This window comes from Lissotriton vulgaris, unplaced genomic scaffold (genome assembly GCF_964263255.1).
Source record: "Lissotriton vulgaris unplaced genomic scaffold, aLisVul1.2 SCAFFOLD_990, whole genome shotgun sequence".
Taxonomy (NCBI): Eukaryota; Metazoa; Chordata; class Amphibia; order Caudata; family Salamandridae; genus Lissotriton; species Lissotriton vulgaris.
Window position 1 is genome coordinate 109495 of NW_028255328.1, and position 15267 is coordinate 124761.

The 15267-nt window shown below is 46.7% G+C and overlaps 1 protein-coding gene across 1 annotated transcript in view; it reads left to right on the top strand.

Moving 5' to 3' along the window:
* Positions 1–15267, top strand: part of LOC147659165 (maestro heat-like repeat-containing protein family member 1) — a 77602-nt gene that overhangs the window by 59995 nt on the left and 2340 nt on the right. Inside the window, exons 19-21 of the mRNA XM_086951925.1 lie at positions 7771–7890; positions 8836–8934; positions 14139–14222. Coding sequence (XP_086808051.1) covers positions 7771–7890; positions 8836–8934; positions 14139–14222 — 303 coding nt within the window. The remainder of the gene's footprint in view (positions 1–7770; positions 7891–8835; positions 8935–14138; positions 14223–15267) is intronic.

Below are 15267 nucleotides of genomic sequence, written 5' to 3' on the forward strand. Positions count from 1 at the left end.
ACTTTGAGATCACGTTCGAGTAGGGCGAGGTCTAAGTCGAGGTCGGGGTCGAGGTCCCGCATGGCGTCGCCTTCGAGGTCGTCATCTGGTCATGCTTCGAGGTCAACGAAGAAGAAGCATAAGAAGCGAAGGCATGGATCTCGACATCACTCTGGTAAGGACTCGGAGTCGAGACCGAAGTCGCCTAAGAGGAGGCATATAAAAGATGAGGTGTCTCCTTCACCTGGTGTTCCAGAAGGTGAGGCTTCGCCCTTGGAGTCGCCAGTGCGTTCTCCGGCTCCGGTATTGGATCCCTCTCCGTGCTGTCTCCGGCTCGAGAGGAAGAAGAGGCTCCATTACCTGAGGGCTCGATGACTCCAGTCCATCCGCCTGTGGAAGAGGAGGCGAAACTGGAACCTCCGAGAGAGCATCCTGTAGGTCCTTACCTGCCCTTCCCAGCTCAAGGTCAAGACCCTTCTTCGTTTTTAAACACAATGTATGGAGTCTACGCAAGAGCTTTGTACCCCTCTGGGGCACCTTCGGGTCCCATGGGTCCATTGGCATATAATTTAGTAGTTCCCCACTCCTATGCTCCAGCTCCTTCTATGCCATTTATACCGGTGCCGGCTCCGCCTTGGCATTTCTCGGAGCCTCCGAGGTCGTCAAAGCCAATTCCATCGTCGCCGGTTCCGGCTCGACCTCATGAGCAGCGACCTGGGCTTCCGGATCCGATCTCAACGCCGGCACCGGCTCCGTCGGAGTCGGTCACGGATTCGGCGGCGAGACTCTTAAAGGAGAGATCGAGGCGAGAAGTTCAGCGCCTTATAGAGGAGCAAAGATTTAGAGAGGCTGAGGCTGAGGTGGAAGAAGGTGAGCTTCAGGAGGACTGTTTTGATGATTTGAGGGATGCTAGTGGTTTGGAGCTTTCCCCTGAATGGAAGCTGTCCTCTGTACCTGATTCCCCTTCAAAGGGCGTTGCACCATACCATGTGGTCATCAAAAAAGCTGCGGATCTTTTAAATTTGACTTTGCCTACAGCTGAATACAAGTCTAATCTTTTGACTTAGGTCCTCCATTCCCCATCTTCAGTTGTGGAACCATTGCTTCCTTTTAATGAGGCTTTGACTAAGCCTATATTGGAGGTTTGGAACAGGTCTCTTACAGCTCCTGCAGTGGCTAAGGGTGTTGCAAGGAGGTAAAGGGTCGCACCTGGTGATCCTGAGTTTCTATCCTCACATCCTTTGCCTAAAAGTCTGGTTATACAGGCAGCCTGTTCGAAGAAGACTGTTGGTGCTTTCCCTCAAGGGCCTGGGTATAAGGAGTCCAAGAAACAGGATCAGACTGCGAAGAAGATTTTCTCTTCGGCAAGTATGGCTCTAAAATCGACCAATGCCACATGTCTCTTGGGGAGATATATACATGCCCTGATGGACTCTGTACAGCAGTTGGCTCCTAAAATTCCTGAGGACAGCAGAAAGGATTTTAATGAGGTGTTGGCCGATACACAGGCGGCTGCACGTCAAGTGATTCAAAGTGGTCTTGACACTGCTGATTCAGTTGCTCACATTATGGGAACTTCTGTTGCCTCTAGAAGGGCTGCCTGGCTGAAGTCATCTGACTTTTCTGCGGACGTTCAGGCAGCCTTGTTGGATTTGCCATTTGATGGTGCTGGACTATTTGGCAAAAAATCTGATGCAACTTTGGAAAGATTTAAGGACAGTAGGGCTACTGCCAGATCTTTGGGGCTGCAGTCCAGAGGCTCTGCGACTAAGCGGTATGGAGGTTTTGGACATTCGTCCTTTCATCCCTACCGTCAAACTCAACAGCAGCAGCAACAGCAAAATCCACTATATAAATCCTACAGGGGCAAACAAAGAGCTCGTCCTCGAGGACGTCAAGCCTCCTCCTCTGCCCAACCCCCTTCACCATCAGCAAAGCAGCCCTAGATCCGCCATTCTGGATCATGCGGGTCCTGTAGGGGGTTGGCTTACCCATTTTCTACGGAATTGGGAATCGGTTACATTAGATCTTTGGGTTCTCAATCTTGTAGAGAATGGGTATGCTCTTACCTTTCGGGAATTTCCTCCAGATTACCCTCCTTGCCAAAGATTTTGCTCAGAGGACCACCTACTTCTCCTGCAGGAGGAAGTCCTGTCACTGTTATGAAAGGGTACGATAGAGGTGGTTCCGGAGCAGGAAAGGGGTCAGGGATGCTACTCCTGGTATTTCCTGATTCCCAAGAAGGGTGGCAGACTTCGTCCAATCTTGGATCTTAGGATCTTGAACCTTTACCTGAAACAGGAGAAGTTCAAGATGCTCACCCTTGCTCAGGTTCTTCAGGCGCTGCTGGAAGAATTCCGAATGGTGTCGATCGACTTGCAGGATGCTTATTTCCATATTCCTATCCTGAAGTCGCACAGAAAGTATCTCCGTTTCCTGGTGGGATCGTAACATTACCAGTTTGCGGTCCTTCCATTTGGTCTTACTACTGCACCTCGAGTTTTCACCAAGGTCATGGCTGTGGTGGCAGCACATCTCAGAAGGTCGGGATACCTGTATTCCCTTATCTGGACGATTGGTTGATCAAAGCAGAATCTCCAGAGACAGTGCTCCATCATCTGCAAGTCACAACTCAGTTGTTGTACAGGTTGGGTTTTTCAATAAATGTACCCAAATCTCACCTGGTGCCCTCCCAGTTCAACCTGTTCATAGGTGCGATACTGGACACAACTGTATGTCGAGCATTCCCTCCACCTCAAAGGATTCTCGACATACGGGGAATGATTCTTTTTTTTCACAATGGAGCGGTCGTTCCAGTCCTGAAGGTCCTTCGCCTGCTCGGTCTGAAGCCTTCCTGCATTCTGTTGGTCAACCATGCACGCTGGCACATGAGGGCATTCCAGTTGTGTCTCCGCAGGCAGTGGTATCAACACAACGGAGATCTCAGGGAGTCTGTGAGGATCTCCAGAGAAGCTGCAGTGGATGTCTCTTGGTGGAGGGTGGAAGGCAATCTGTATCAAGGAAAGCCTTTCCATCTACCTCCATCGGTTGCCACGGTGATAACGGATGCATCCACTCTAGGGTGGGGTGCTCATCTGGGGGATCTGGAGATCAAGGGTCTTTGGTCTCCAGAGGAAAGGTTGCTTCACATCAACCTTCTAGAGTTGCGGGCGATACGTCTAGCACTCAAGGCCTTTCTCCCTTCCCTTTGCGGGTGGTCGGGTCATGTCCTGACGGACAACACCACCGCGATGTGGTATGTCAAAAATCAGGGAGGAGTCGGGTCGCAGTGTCTCTGCAGTGAGGCTCTGCGTCTCTGATCCTGGGTTCAGGACCATCAGATTTGTCCGATGGAAAATCATCTGGCCGGAGTTCTGATTGTGCGTGCAGACAGTCTGTCGGCAGTTCTCGGCCGACCACGAGTGGAGGCTTCATCCAGAGGTAGTTTGTCACGTCTTTCTGACGTGGGGAACTCCTCAGGTGGACCTGATCGCCACTCACGAGAATGCTCACTGTCCGTCATTCTGCAGTCTCCAGTATCCGATGCACGGAGCTTTGGGGGACACGTTTCAGTTGAGTTGGGGCTCACAACTCCTTTACGCGTTTCCTCCCATACCCTTGATTCCTCAGGTTCTGAGAAAGATTCGCCAAGACCGGGCCCAAGTCATATTGATCGCCCAGGATTGGCCAAGAAGAGTGTGGTACACAGATCTTCTCCACCTCTCCTCGTGCCCGCCGCTCCGTCTCCCTCTCAGGGCAGATTTCCTCTCTCAGATGGAGGGCAGGTTCAACACCCCCACCTCCAGACCTTACACCTTCATGCCTGGAGATTGAACGGGGCAACCTGAATTCCTTTTCTATATCCACATGATGAGGTGGATGTCATAATTTATCGGCCAGACGTGACTCCACCAAGTCTATCTATTCTTATAGGTGGTCTCGGTTTGTTTCATGGTGTGGGGAGAAATCCATTGATCCTTTGAGGGCTCGTTTATCAGCTATACTTCAATTTGCTCTTTCTTTAGCGCAGCAAGGGTTTGCTGTTGCTACAGTCAAATGTTATCTTTCGGCTTTGTCGGCATTTCTCTGCCTGCCGAATCAGCCGTCCTTATTTAAGTCTGCTGTTGTTTTAAGATTTCTAAAGGGCCTTACGAATAAATTTCATCCTACTCCCTTTTTTGTACCTCAATGGGACTTGAATCTGGTGCTTACTGGGTTCTCCTTTCGAACCTTTGCACAAGTGTCCCTTGAGACTTTTGTCTTTTAAGACGGTCTTACTGGTTGCTATTACCTCGGCAAGGAGGGTAAGTGAGCTTCAAGCTCTTATTTCGAAGCCCCCATTCTTGACCATTCATGCTGAACGAATGGTTCTTAGGACCAGGGTTGCTTTTCTGCCTAAGGTGGTGACTCCCTTCCATCTAGTACAGTCTATTACCCTTCCTACCTTCTATCCTCCCCCTCACCCTTCCAAGGAGGAGGAACGGCTTCCCCGTCTGGACCCTAAGAGGGCGGTGAGCTTTTATCTTGATAAGACAAAGGACTATCAGGTGGATGACCGGTTGTTTGTTGGATTTGCTGGCTGTAGAAAAGGAAGAGCTGTGCATAAGCGCACACTTTCAAGATGGATTATTCTATGCATCAAGATCTGCTACGCCCTGGCTGGTAAGGAACCTCCAGAGGGTATAAGAGCTCACTCTACTAGAGCAAAGTCATCAACATCTGCTTTGTCTAGGGGTGTTCCTGTAGAGGACATTTGTAGAGAGGCAACTTGGGCTTCCCTCCACACTTTCGCAAAGCATTTCTGCTTGGATACCGAAGTGAGGAGGGACGGCCACTTTGCGCGTTCTGTCCTTCAGGACTTTCTGGTATAGAGGAGTGGACACCCTCCTCCTGGAGTGGGGACTGCTGTGGGAATCTATTCACAAGGTGAGTAATCCACTGGCAGATGTATCCATCAGAAGAAAAAGTTACTTACCTTCGGTACGCTTTTTCTGGTGGATACAGTATCTGCCTGTGGATTCCTCACATGCCCACCCGCCTCCCCGTTGTTCACTCTTCCATACCTGAATTTCTGGTAATGTTTTTTTAATGTATACAAGTTATCCTCAAAGGAAGTGTGTTCTTGTACATGATTTACTATGTTATATTCACACTATGTGTGTTAACTTGACTAGTTTGTACTGTGTATACTGTGTATATATCTATTGTTGTTGGTCCGTCCGTGTTCCTCGAAGGCACGGAAAAAAGGACCGAACTGATGTCATCACGCCGGTGTAGGCATATTATGGAGTCAGTGACATCAGAGGAGCCGGTGCGATGTCGTGCGTTCCTGTGCCGTCGTCCACGCCGGCGAGCTACAAAGAATTTTCAGAACGTTGCTGAGGCATCGGGATATTCACAAGGTGAGGAATCCACAGGCAGGTACTGTATCCACCAGAAAAAGCGTTACCGAAGGTAAGTAACTCAAACAGTAGACTAAGACAGTTAAATGGTTACTTATTGGAGGGTACCACCTCATTGGTATCAACAGAATCATTTGTGTTACTGAAGAAGAGACCAATGCCAAGTCGCAAAATGCTTATCATAAGCACTGCTTAGTGTGGTGTCTGGGACTCCATAGCCGGGCATTCCATATGTGACATGGTGTCAATGGTGATATGGTATATCAGGTCCCATGTATGAAGAAAATGTCAATCCAGCCATAGTAAGAGAGTATCTGATTTCACAGGGGACTGAATTACACCTCGCACTAGAGGATTTCATCTTTTAAACCTTTGCTGTTGGTGGAGAGACATAAAATCCACCCTTGCTCTTCTGAAATGGTTTAAAGGGCTCCATGAATTAATAGCTTCCAAAATTATCTGCCAGAGGTCATCTGGAGAGTGGTTGGAGTTGGAAAAGTGATGGCACATTTTTGTAGTGCTGTGTCTGCAGCATTTGTTGCTCCAGTACTCCATTATTCTTGGTTCGATAGCGCTCGTGGTCATTCCCGCGTAATGAAGGCCACAAAGGCAGGTGATCAGGTAAACACAGTTTTTTGTACTGCAGTTACTGTGACTTTTCTGTTTCCAGGCGAATTGGGGACCCAACCTGACCTCTTAGGAATGTTTAGTCAGTGGGCATACCCCGTAGGACCCACAGGGAAAATGCCCTGTGACAGGTGGCAAGGCCCACAAGGTGTTCGGCATGTGGGACTGTTGAATATGAGGTCTGGTGTTTACCAGGAGGTCCTTCGGTTTCTGGATACACTTAAACGCGAATCATGGCTCTGGAATCTCAAGGGGCCCAGTGCGTCATCACTCCTTCCCACGGTCGCATGCACCCCACCCAAGGACAATCACTACAATTACCTGCACCTTAAAAGACGGGTCTTCTCTCCTGATCAGTCTCAATCCAGATGAACAGAGGATGGTAGGTCTCCTGCGCTCTCTGTACAGAAACCACATGAGTATGGTTGCCTCTCTTGAAAACTCTCTGTTTTTCTTTTTTTTCTCACCCCAAGGCAACTTGGGTCCACTTGACTTGCTGTTTCTTTATGTTGACTATCATTGTTCTTTCCACAGTTAGCAGCTGAGGGCTACACTCTGCTTTTGACCTATGGGTCACTGATCCAAAGGGTAAGACCCTTCACTCACTCCTGAGGACAACTTGTGATACACTGTGTAACATCAACGCTGATTGGTTTTATGTTGTCTGTTACCTGTATGTCCACTTGCCTGTTCTGTTATATTGCATGTACTAGTGTGTTTTTTACTTCCTTCACATTGTGGCGCCTGATCAGCCATAACAATAGCATGCACATACAGTGTCCCGGAAAAGCGATCCTGGAGACACATTGGTCCATACATGCAAAACATTTGTTTACTGTGTGTTTTCTTCATTTTCTTATTTTTTTCTAAGTTGGACGATCAATTTTAAACTTTTTGAACAAAGGTATTTTCTTTTAGGGGATTACCTACACTTTATATCACATCTTAGATGTGGGGTAGCATTAGCTCTCTCTTTTTTAGGTCCTGAAGAAGTGGTACAGATACTTTTTGGGCCAACAGGCAAGAAACACGTTAACCTGACCACATTCACAGATTTCGGCTACTTGGATACATTACCTCCCTGTAGTCGCCCGTACCTAGTTATGTTTTTTTAAACCTGCCAAGGAAACCATCAGTTTAAATTCCAGTTGAATACCTCTTTTTAGTCTCTCTTCACTTCACTATACACATTCACTCAACCTCACACATTCAAAACGCCCTCACACTGGCACTTTCATCAGATGGCAAAAATGAAAAGATCTCTGTTAAAGCGACCCTTCGTGGGGCCCATAGGGCATTGCATTGCCAGCCCTATGAAGAACACCCTTGATGATGAGACATTACATGCTCATGTATTTGTGAAGGCACCAAGAAAAAATCCTTAGGATTCCCCTTTCTTTGTCCGCCTTTCTTTCTACTTTGCTTTCTGAAAGGAGCAGTATTTCCACTGGTTTCTGCATTAGCACTTTCAGAGCCTAGGTAATGGACCTTCATTGGCTCACATTACCCCTCACTTCCTTGTTTTGAGTCATATTCAGGACCATATACAAATCTCTACAATGTCCAGAAAATATAACTATACTATACATAAGATAACAAACATTTCACTCAACTTATTAAGTGCTATGTGAAAGTGTGAGACAAATATGTGCGTAGAGTGAATCAAAGATGAATACTCCAATATAAGTAAGACTTTCATAGAGTGAGCAGGAGATGCTGTTTATTCTTAACTCAGACTGTCTTTAATTCACTCCCATATTAGGGTTTTATTTTCCAGTGCCTTGGTAAGTGCATGGCCAGCTGTGATGATACTGCACTGATCTTACCCTTCCTTCGAAGCATGTTCGAATCTACTAGGTTCATCGCTACGCCTTACCATGCAGTAAGTATCAAGTGCATTTCTTACAATTATCATAGATTTATTTCCCTAGGGTATTTCACCCTGTACGACCACAACAAAAACAAGTTGAGAAGGTAGTAATATGGGGCTGTGGAGCATCTGGTTGTACATTGTGTAGATTTGTAACTTCATTCATAGAGCTTGATGGTAAATTATTGATGACCGGTGAAACATTCCTCACTCAGTACTTCCTCTCACCCAAAAGTGTGATTTTGTACTCCGTGCATAGGCAAATTATAGTAGAGTGAAACCCCTCTACAGAGTAGATGTGGACTAAGTTAGCAGAAACTGAATGTAGAGCTCCTTTTTTCAGGTGACTAATAATGCATTTCATCAGGGATAGTTAGGAGCCACTTTAGGTGATCTCTCTTGATAGAAGCCAGTGTTTGAACAAGATAAATCAAGTTTAATCAATGTAGCAGATAAAGTGGTGAAAGACATAAAGCTATGTGAAGGCTTTGAAATGACTCTCTCAGAAAGGCCTTCAAAATAGACAACAGTAGACATGAGGAAGAAAGGATAAGCACCACTTCTAAAGAAATCACACTCCTTTGTTGTAAAGAAGGCTTGTGTATTGAACTGTCCTTGCAGTTCCTTTATGTGAAACACCAGAGAGAACAAAGTGACAGAAAACAAATAGTGACGAAACTCTCATCTTATTGTCCAAAGATGCTTTTTAAGTAGCATGGTAAAGGCCCTCCAGCATAGCTGTATAAAGGTATCCTTAAATCATGCTTTCAGGCCACTGAATATATTTGCTTTACTAGTTGACAATGATTCACCAATACCAGCTGTAAACACTGAATGTGAAATCAAGAACCAGCTTTATCCTTTCTTTCTAATATGAAATCTCTTGTACTAAATGTCTGTGTTTGGTTAATGTCTATTATCTCCCAGAGGCTGTGAGTTGTCTTTCCCTATTTGCAGGGCATAGTAATTGGTTTCCAAACATGTGCCAAGGTTCATCCTTTCGCATGCCGGCAGGTACTTGAAGCGTACAAGGGTTGTCTTTCTGATATTGAGCTGGTAAGAACCATGCATCTCTTTCTGTCTCATATTTCAAACTTTCCTCAGCAGCGGCGGTTCACATTTATTAAATGTATTTTACAATTAGATAAAAGTTTACGAGAAAGAAAAGCTAAAATATGTCTAAAGACGTAGGCAGTCTACAATTCCGAAAACAAAATTGTATCAAATAAATGCCCAGTGCAGCTTCCATTCCTCATGTGTATATAACATTTGTTGAAGAAATTTGTTTAGAAAATTTATTTTGAAGGGGCTTATGATACCAAATGCAAGAATCTCTTAAATTTACCATAAAAACAAGCCATTCAACCTTTACTTTCTCCTTTGATTTACTCATGACTTCAGAAGTAATAGAGCACCAACGGAAATGCCACCCTCCAAGACAACTTACATTTAGGAATGTGGGTGTTCAATACAAGACCGGGTCTAAGACCAGGCCCTGGACTCAAGGGGGGAGTGGTACTCGATATCAAACAACAGGCCTGGGTAAAGGCTGGTCTCTGTATCTACAGAATACAGTTACATTGAGGAAAGGTATACGGCTGAGTCCATATTCTATAGCACACAGCTTACTGTGTTCTAAACTCCTACTGAAATGGTGACTTGCCCGGGCCAGGAGGCAACCGGCACCAGCACTGGTGTGTTGTGTTACAGGACTACCTCTCCTGTCTGAGGATGGGCCTTCATGAGGCCAACGTGAACAACCCACTCTGACACATGGGTAAGGCAGTGTGATTGCATTGTAGGGGCAGAGAACCACACATATCCCCTATGCCTAGGACAAGGCCAGGGAGGATCATTGTATTTGGGGGCTGGGTGACACTGAGGCCAAGGTTGATTTAGGCAGCTGGGTAAGGCAATATTCACTGGATCATTGGTTTTGCAGGGCATTTTCTTTGTGGCCTTCCTGCCACCTTTGAGGTTGGGTGTGTGTGTGTGTGAATAAGAGTTAGGGTAAGGGTAATGGTACTCATTAAAGTTAGGTGTAGAGTTAATGTAAGCATAAAGGATGGAGATTGACTTCAGGTTGCGTAAATTGTGCCAGTTACGGAAGTTCAAGTTCAAGTTCAGGAATTTGTATAGCGCACTACTCACCCAGAGGGTCTCAAGGCGCTTGGGGGAGGGTTGTACATTACTTATCAAATAGCCAGGTTTTAAGCTGCTTTCTGAAGGAAAGGTGGTTCTGTGTAAGGCGGAGGTGAGTGGGGAGAGAGTTCCAGGTTTTGGCCGCTAGGTAGGAGAAGGATCTTCCTCCCATGGTGGATCTGTGGCTGCGCGGAATTGCGGCGAAGGCTTGATTGGATGATCGTAGTTGGCGGGTGGGTGTGTAGAAGGACAGACGTGTGTTGAGGCATTCGGGACCTAGGTCGTAGAGGGCCTTGTGTGCGTGAGTGAGGAGACGGAACGTTATTCTCTTGTTGACGGGGAGCCAGTGGAGGTCTTTTAGGTGATCGGTAATGTGAGCTTGACGGGGGATGTCCAATATGAGTCTGGCTGAGGCGTTTTGGATGCATTGGAGTTTTTTCTGTAGTTTGGCTGTGGTTCCGGCGTAGAGGGTGTTTCCATAGTCCAATCGGCTAGTGACCAGTGTGTGGGTGACAGTCTTTCTTGTTTCGGTGGGGATCCAACTGAAGATTTTTTTGAGCATGCAAAGTACGTTGAAGCATGAGGATGAGACGGCGTTGATTGTTTGGTCATCGAGAGGGATGAATCTAGGATGAAGCCCAGGTTACGTGCGTGGTCTTTAGGTATGGGTGCTGTACCCAGGGCCGGTGGCCACCACGAGTCGTCATAGGCAGAGGGGGATGATCCTAAGATGAGGACTTCCGTTTTGTCCGAGTTTAGTTTTAAGCGGCTGTTCTTCATCCATTCTGCTACTTCTTTCATTCCTTCGTGAAGATTGGTTTTGCGGTGTCAGGGTCTTTGGTGAGGGAGAGGATCAGCTGGGTGTCGTCTGCGTAGGAGATGATGTTGAGGTTGTGTTGTCGCACGATGGATGCGAGGGGACTCATGTAGACGTTGAAGAGGGTGGGACTGAGTGATGATCCTTGTGGTACTCCGCAGAAGACTTCGGTGGCCTCTGATTTGAATGGGGGGAGGCGGACTCTCTGGGTTCTCCCGGCGAAGAACAAGATGATCCAGTCCAATGCTTTTCCATGTATTCTGATGTTTCTGAGGCGTTGTATGAGGGTGCTATGACAGACTGTGTCGAATGCGGCGGAGAAGTCAAGTAGGATGAGGGCAACTGTTTCTCCCTTGTCCAGTAGCGTTCAGATGTCGTCTGTAGCTGCGATGAGGGCGGTTTCGGTGCTGTGTTTGGCTCGGAAGCCGGACTGTGAGGTGTCGAGGGAATTGTTGGATTCAAGGAAGGTGGCGAGCTGACTGTTGACGGCTTTCTCAATGACTTTGGCAGGGAATGGGAGGAGTGAGATGGGGCGGTAGTTCGTAAGTTCTGAGGGGTCTGCTGTGGGTTTCTTCAGGAGGGTGCTGAGTTCGGCATGTTTCCAGTTTTCTGGGAAGGTGGCGGAGTTGAAGGAGCAGTTGATGACATCGCGGAGATGGGGTGCAATGATGGAGTCTGCTTTGTTGAAAATGTAGTGGGGACATGGGTCGGTTGGCGATCCTGAGTGGATGGAGTTCATCAGGCGGATGGTGTCTTCAGTAGTGATTGGGTTCCAGGCGCGAAGGTTGTGAGAGTTCTGTTTTGGTTCTGGGGTGGGTGGAGAGGACTGTTCCTCGGACTGGTTTTCAAAGCTGTTATGTATGTCGGCGATTTTATTGTGGAAGAAAGAGGATAAGGAGTCACAGAGGTCTTGGGAGGGAGTGATGTTGTTCGTGCCGGCGGTGGGGTTGGTAAATTCTTTGACGATGTTGAATAGTTCCTTGCTGTTGTGGGCGTTGTTGTCGAGTCGGTTCTTGAATGCTGATTTCTTGGTGGATCGGATCAATTGGTGGTGTTTGCGGGTGGCGGCCTTGAAGGTGGTCAGGTTGTTAGTGGTTGGGTTTTTTCTCCAGGTTTTCTCGAGAGTACGGCATAACTTCTTGGATTTCTTGAATTCATCGTTGAACCAGGGGGCCTTTTTGCAACCTAGTTTGATTTGGTGGTTTTTCATGGGTGCTAGTTCGTCAGCGCTGTGGGTGATCCATTGTGTGAGTTTGGAGGCAGCTTGGTTTGGATCCGATGATATGGCAGGAGGGTTTTGGTTAAGCGATGTGAAGAGTTGTTCGGCGGTGATTTTGTTCCAGTTTCTTCAAGGAATAGGTTGTGGGGGGTTGTGGGTCAAGGACTTTTTGTAGTTGAAGTGAACCCAGCTGTGGTCCTTCCAATGGAGAGCTGTGGTGTGGTCGAAGGAGATGTGCTTGCTGGAGGTGAAGATGGGGTCGAGTGTGTGTCCGGCAAGGTGGGTGGGGGTGTCAACAAGTTGTTTGAGTCCGAGATTGGCCAGGTTGTCCAGAAGGGTGGTGGTGTTGCTGTCGTTTTTCTTTTCCAGGTGGAAGTTGAGGTCTCCCAGTAGGATGTAGTTCTCGGAGTTGAGGGCATGTGGGCTGATGAAGTCAGCGCTCTTCCGGACTCTTACACAAAATGGTTCTCCACTGATACATTACTTTCAGTTTGGCAGGGTACATCAGCATATATTGAATGTCCTTAGCCCTAACTTCTCACTTAACCTCTAAGAAAGATGTAAGAAGGGGCTGCACTTTACCTGCGTAATCGGGTCAGAGCATAACCATAGAGTTGGTGCAATGGACGTTGTTGTGCCTGCCGCAGGATATAGTCTGTCCATAAGGTACAGTATACTGATGGTAATGCCTCTAGGTGGTCTCCCTGGCTGTGGCCTTAGGGCCAGTGCCCTGTGCGCCCTTTCCAGAATGAAGTAGGAGGATAGCTCACAATCCATGATGCAGGTTCTGAAGTATTCTGTGGGGAATTTCTCTCATGTTGCCCTCCCCCTCTTTTCTACTCTGGGCCACCAAATCAGCTGGGCTGTCACAAGCCCATGGGGGGTTGATTAAAATGAAAGGTGGTCTCTACCACTCCCCTCCCATTTGGCTGTATCCTCTCCATTGCGAGTCAAGAGTCAATGCAGAGGTAGAGGTAAGTCGCTGCAGTGAGATTGCAGTTCCAGGTTGTGTCTGTTGGCGGAATGTCCATCTCCCGGCAGGTCGTTGTTTGCCTCATAAGTTTCTCTCATCCTCGACTCCCTACATAGGCTTAGGTTGGCCAAAGGGGACAAATGTAGCGGGCACCACATGGATGTTTTCATCCAAGAAAAGTTTGCCCCATAGTTGGCTCAATCAGGCTGCAGTTTCAGTCCTAGCCATGTGTGGTGACCAGTCCATCTCCTCCACTCTAAGGTGCCCGTTACATTGTTACAGGCCACCACCTGGAAGTGAAAGCAGCAATGTGCCACACCTCAGCCATGCGCCTGTCTTCTCTCCCTCTCACGCTCCAGGAGTCGATGCAGAGAGGGTTTGCCACTGTGGGTTCACAGCTCCAGGTGGTGTTTGCCTCTGGCAGGCACACCCAGGCCGTCGATTGCAGAAATTCGCTCTCTCATCCAGGGCTCCCTGGATAGGTTCGGGTGGGCCAAAGGGGGTGATTATAGGGCCACTGCACTGGTGCCTGCAACTGAAAATATGTACCTAAGGTTCGGATTCAGCAAGGTTCTAGGAGCTGGCATGTAGCTCGCTCAAAATGCGGCTACCATCTTGGGCTGCTTGGCCACGCCCCCCAGTAATTTCTTTCTTGATTTCTTTACAATGTAGTGGAGGTGAGTGATCTGTCAATGGTAGGCGAGCCTTTTGGGAGCCAGGATGGTATTTATCAGATAAGGTAGAAACTGTATTGTTTAGAAAGAGCCATACAAGATTTCTTAGGTAAAGAGCAGAGTGAGCACGTATGGTAGCAGCACACGTATACACTGCCAAATCACTATTATTCACTGTTACTGCATCTTTGATCCATTACTCACAAAAGCAATATTTCACTCACACATATGTTCTGCTTTTAGGTGATGAGTACAAGGTGCTAAGGATGTGAAATGCCAAAATAGGAGTGAACATAGTATGCTGTTTCTTGTACATATGTTTTTTATTTGCTTGAGATGTGCAGCCTTTCATGACTTTCTTCTTCAAGACTCATGACAGTCTACATTTGTTTACAAGGGTCTTGGTAATGCTGATCTTTTTTACTATATTGTCAGGATCCGGACAATCTGCTTGAAGAAGTACCACCACCAGAATACAGGGATGACTTCCACATCCCCAACTTTTCACCTGAGAAACATGTGAGTTACAATACCGTCATGTTCATGTGCCTTCTCTCTCAAATTCTGTTTCTTCCATACCATCTTCACAAAGTACATCCACATGATATCTCACGAATAACTTCCCATGGAAACTATACTCCATTCTCAGAAAATCAAGGAATTCTTTACGTTATTAACAAGGAGTGAATGGTGTAGCAACTCAATCCGTCTCTCATCCACTGGTACCCTTAGAGAGCTAGAGCTGATTTCTTAACTTCAAAGCTGGTTTTAGTGCACAGTGTAAATGTACAGAGGTGGAATTTATCTCCTGAAGGAAAAAGAGATTATTTAAAACAATTACCCTTCTGACTACTAGACTAACCTCTTCTGCGAAACAAAATACACTGGGGTTGATCCAATTTGTGGGCGAGCAAGGATCTATGGGCTAACAATTCCCTTTCACAATAGGAGCAAATTTAGCTTTTTCTATCCTCACTTCTAGACTAGACAAAGACTTTGGCTGGCCTTGGCTTTAATCAATGGAGAAAAAAGCTCCTAGTCCTTGGGGTCAACCATTTACTGGCAATGCCCACTATTTGCGTTTTTGGAGAAAAATAAGTCAACTACTATACATGTTGTCATGTCTAAATAGCCTTCTTGTTTCCATTCTCTCTATCTACCAGCTTGCGGACATGATCAAAATGATGAAAAGCACTCTCAGGTTGTGCGAGTTCATACTTTCTAAGTAGGGTGAGGTAAGATTTTGGTGCTTTTTTCCTGTCAATGTGAGAGTGTGAGTACTATCAGACTAAAAGGATCACACAACAAACCATCACTTATCGATGGGGGTCACTGGAATGTAATGTAAATGTAGGGTGGATCTGTAGAGAGCTGCTTGTCACCTGTGAGGGTCCCAAGGCACTTCTTCCATACAATAATGGGTTTACTATACTTACCAAACAATCCACCCTATGCTACATAGTTTACATTTTTTTACAAATAAATGTTTTGCTAGTTTAGAAGAATCAAATTACACATGGTGTTGCTCTGTGGCAAACGTTAACTACTCACCTGAATTTATCAC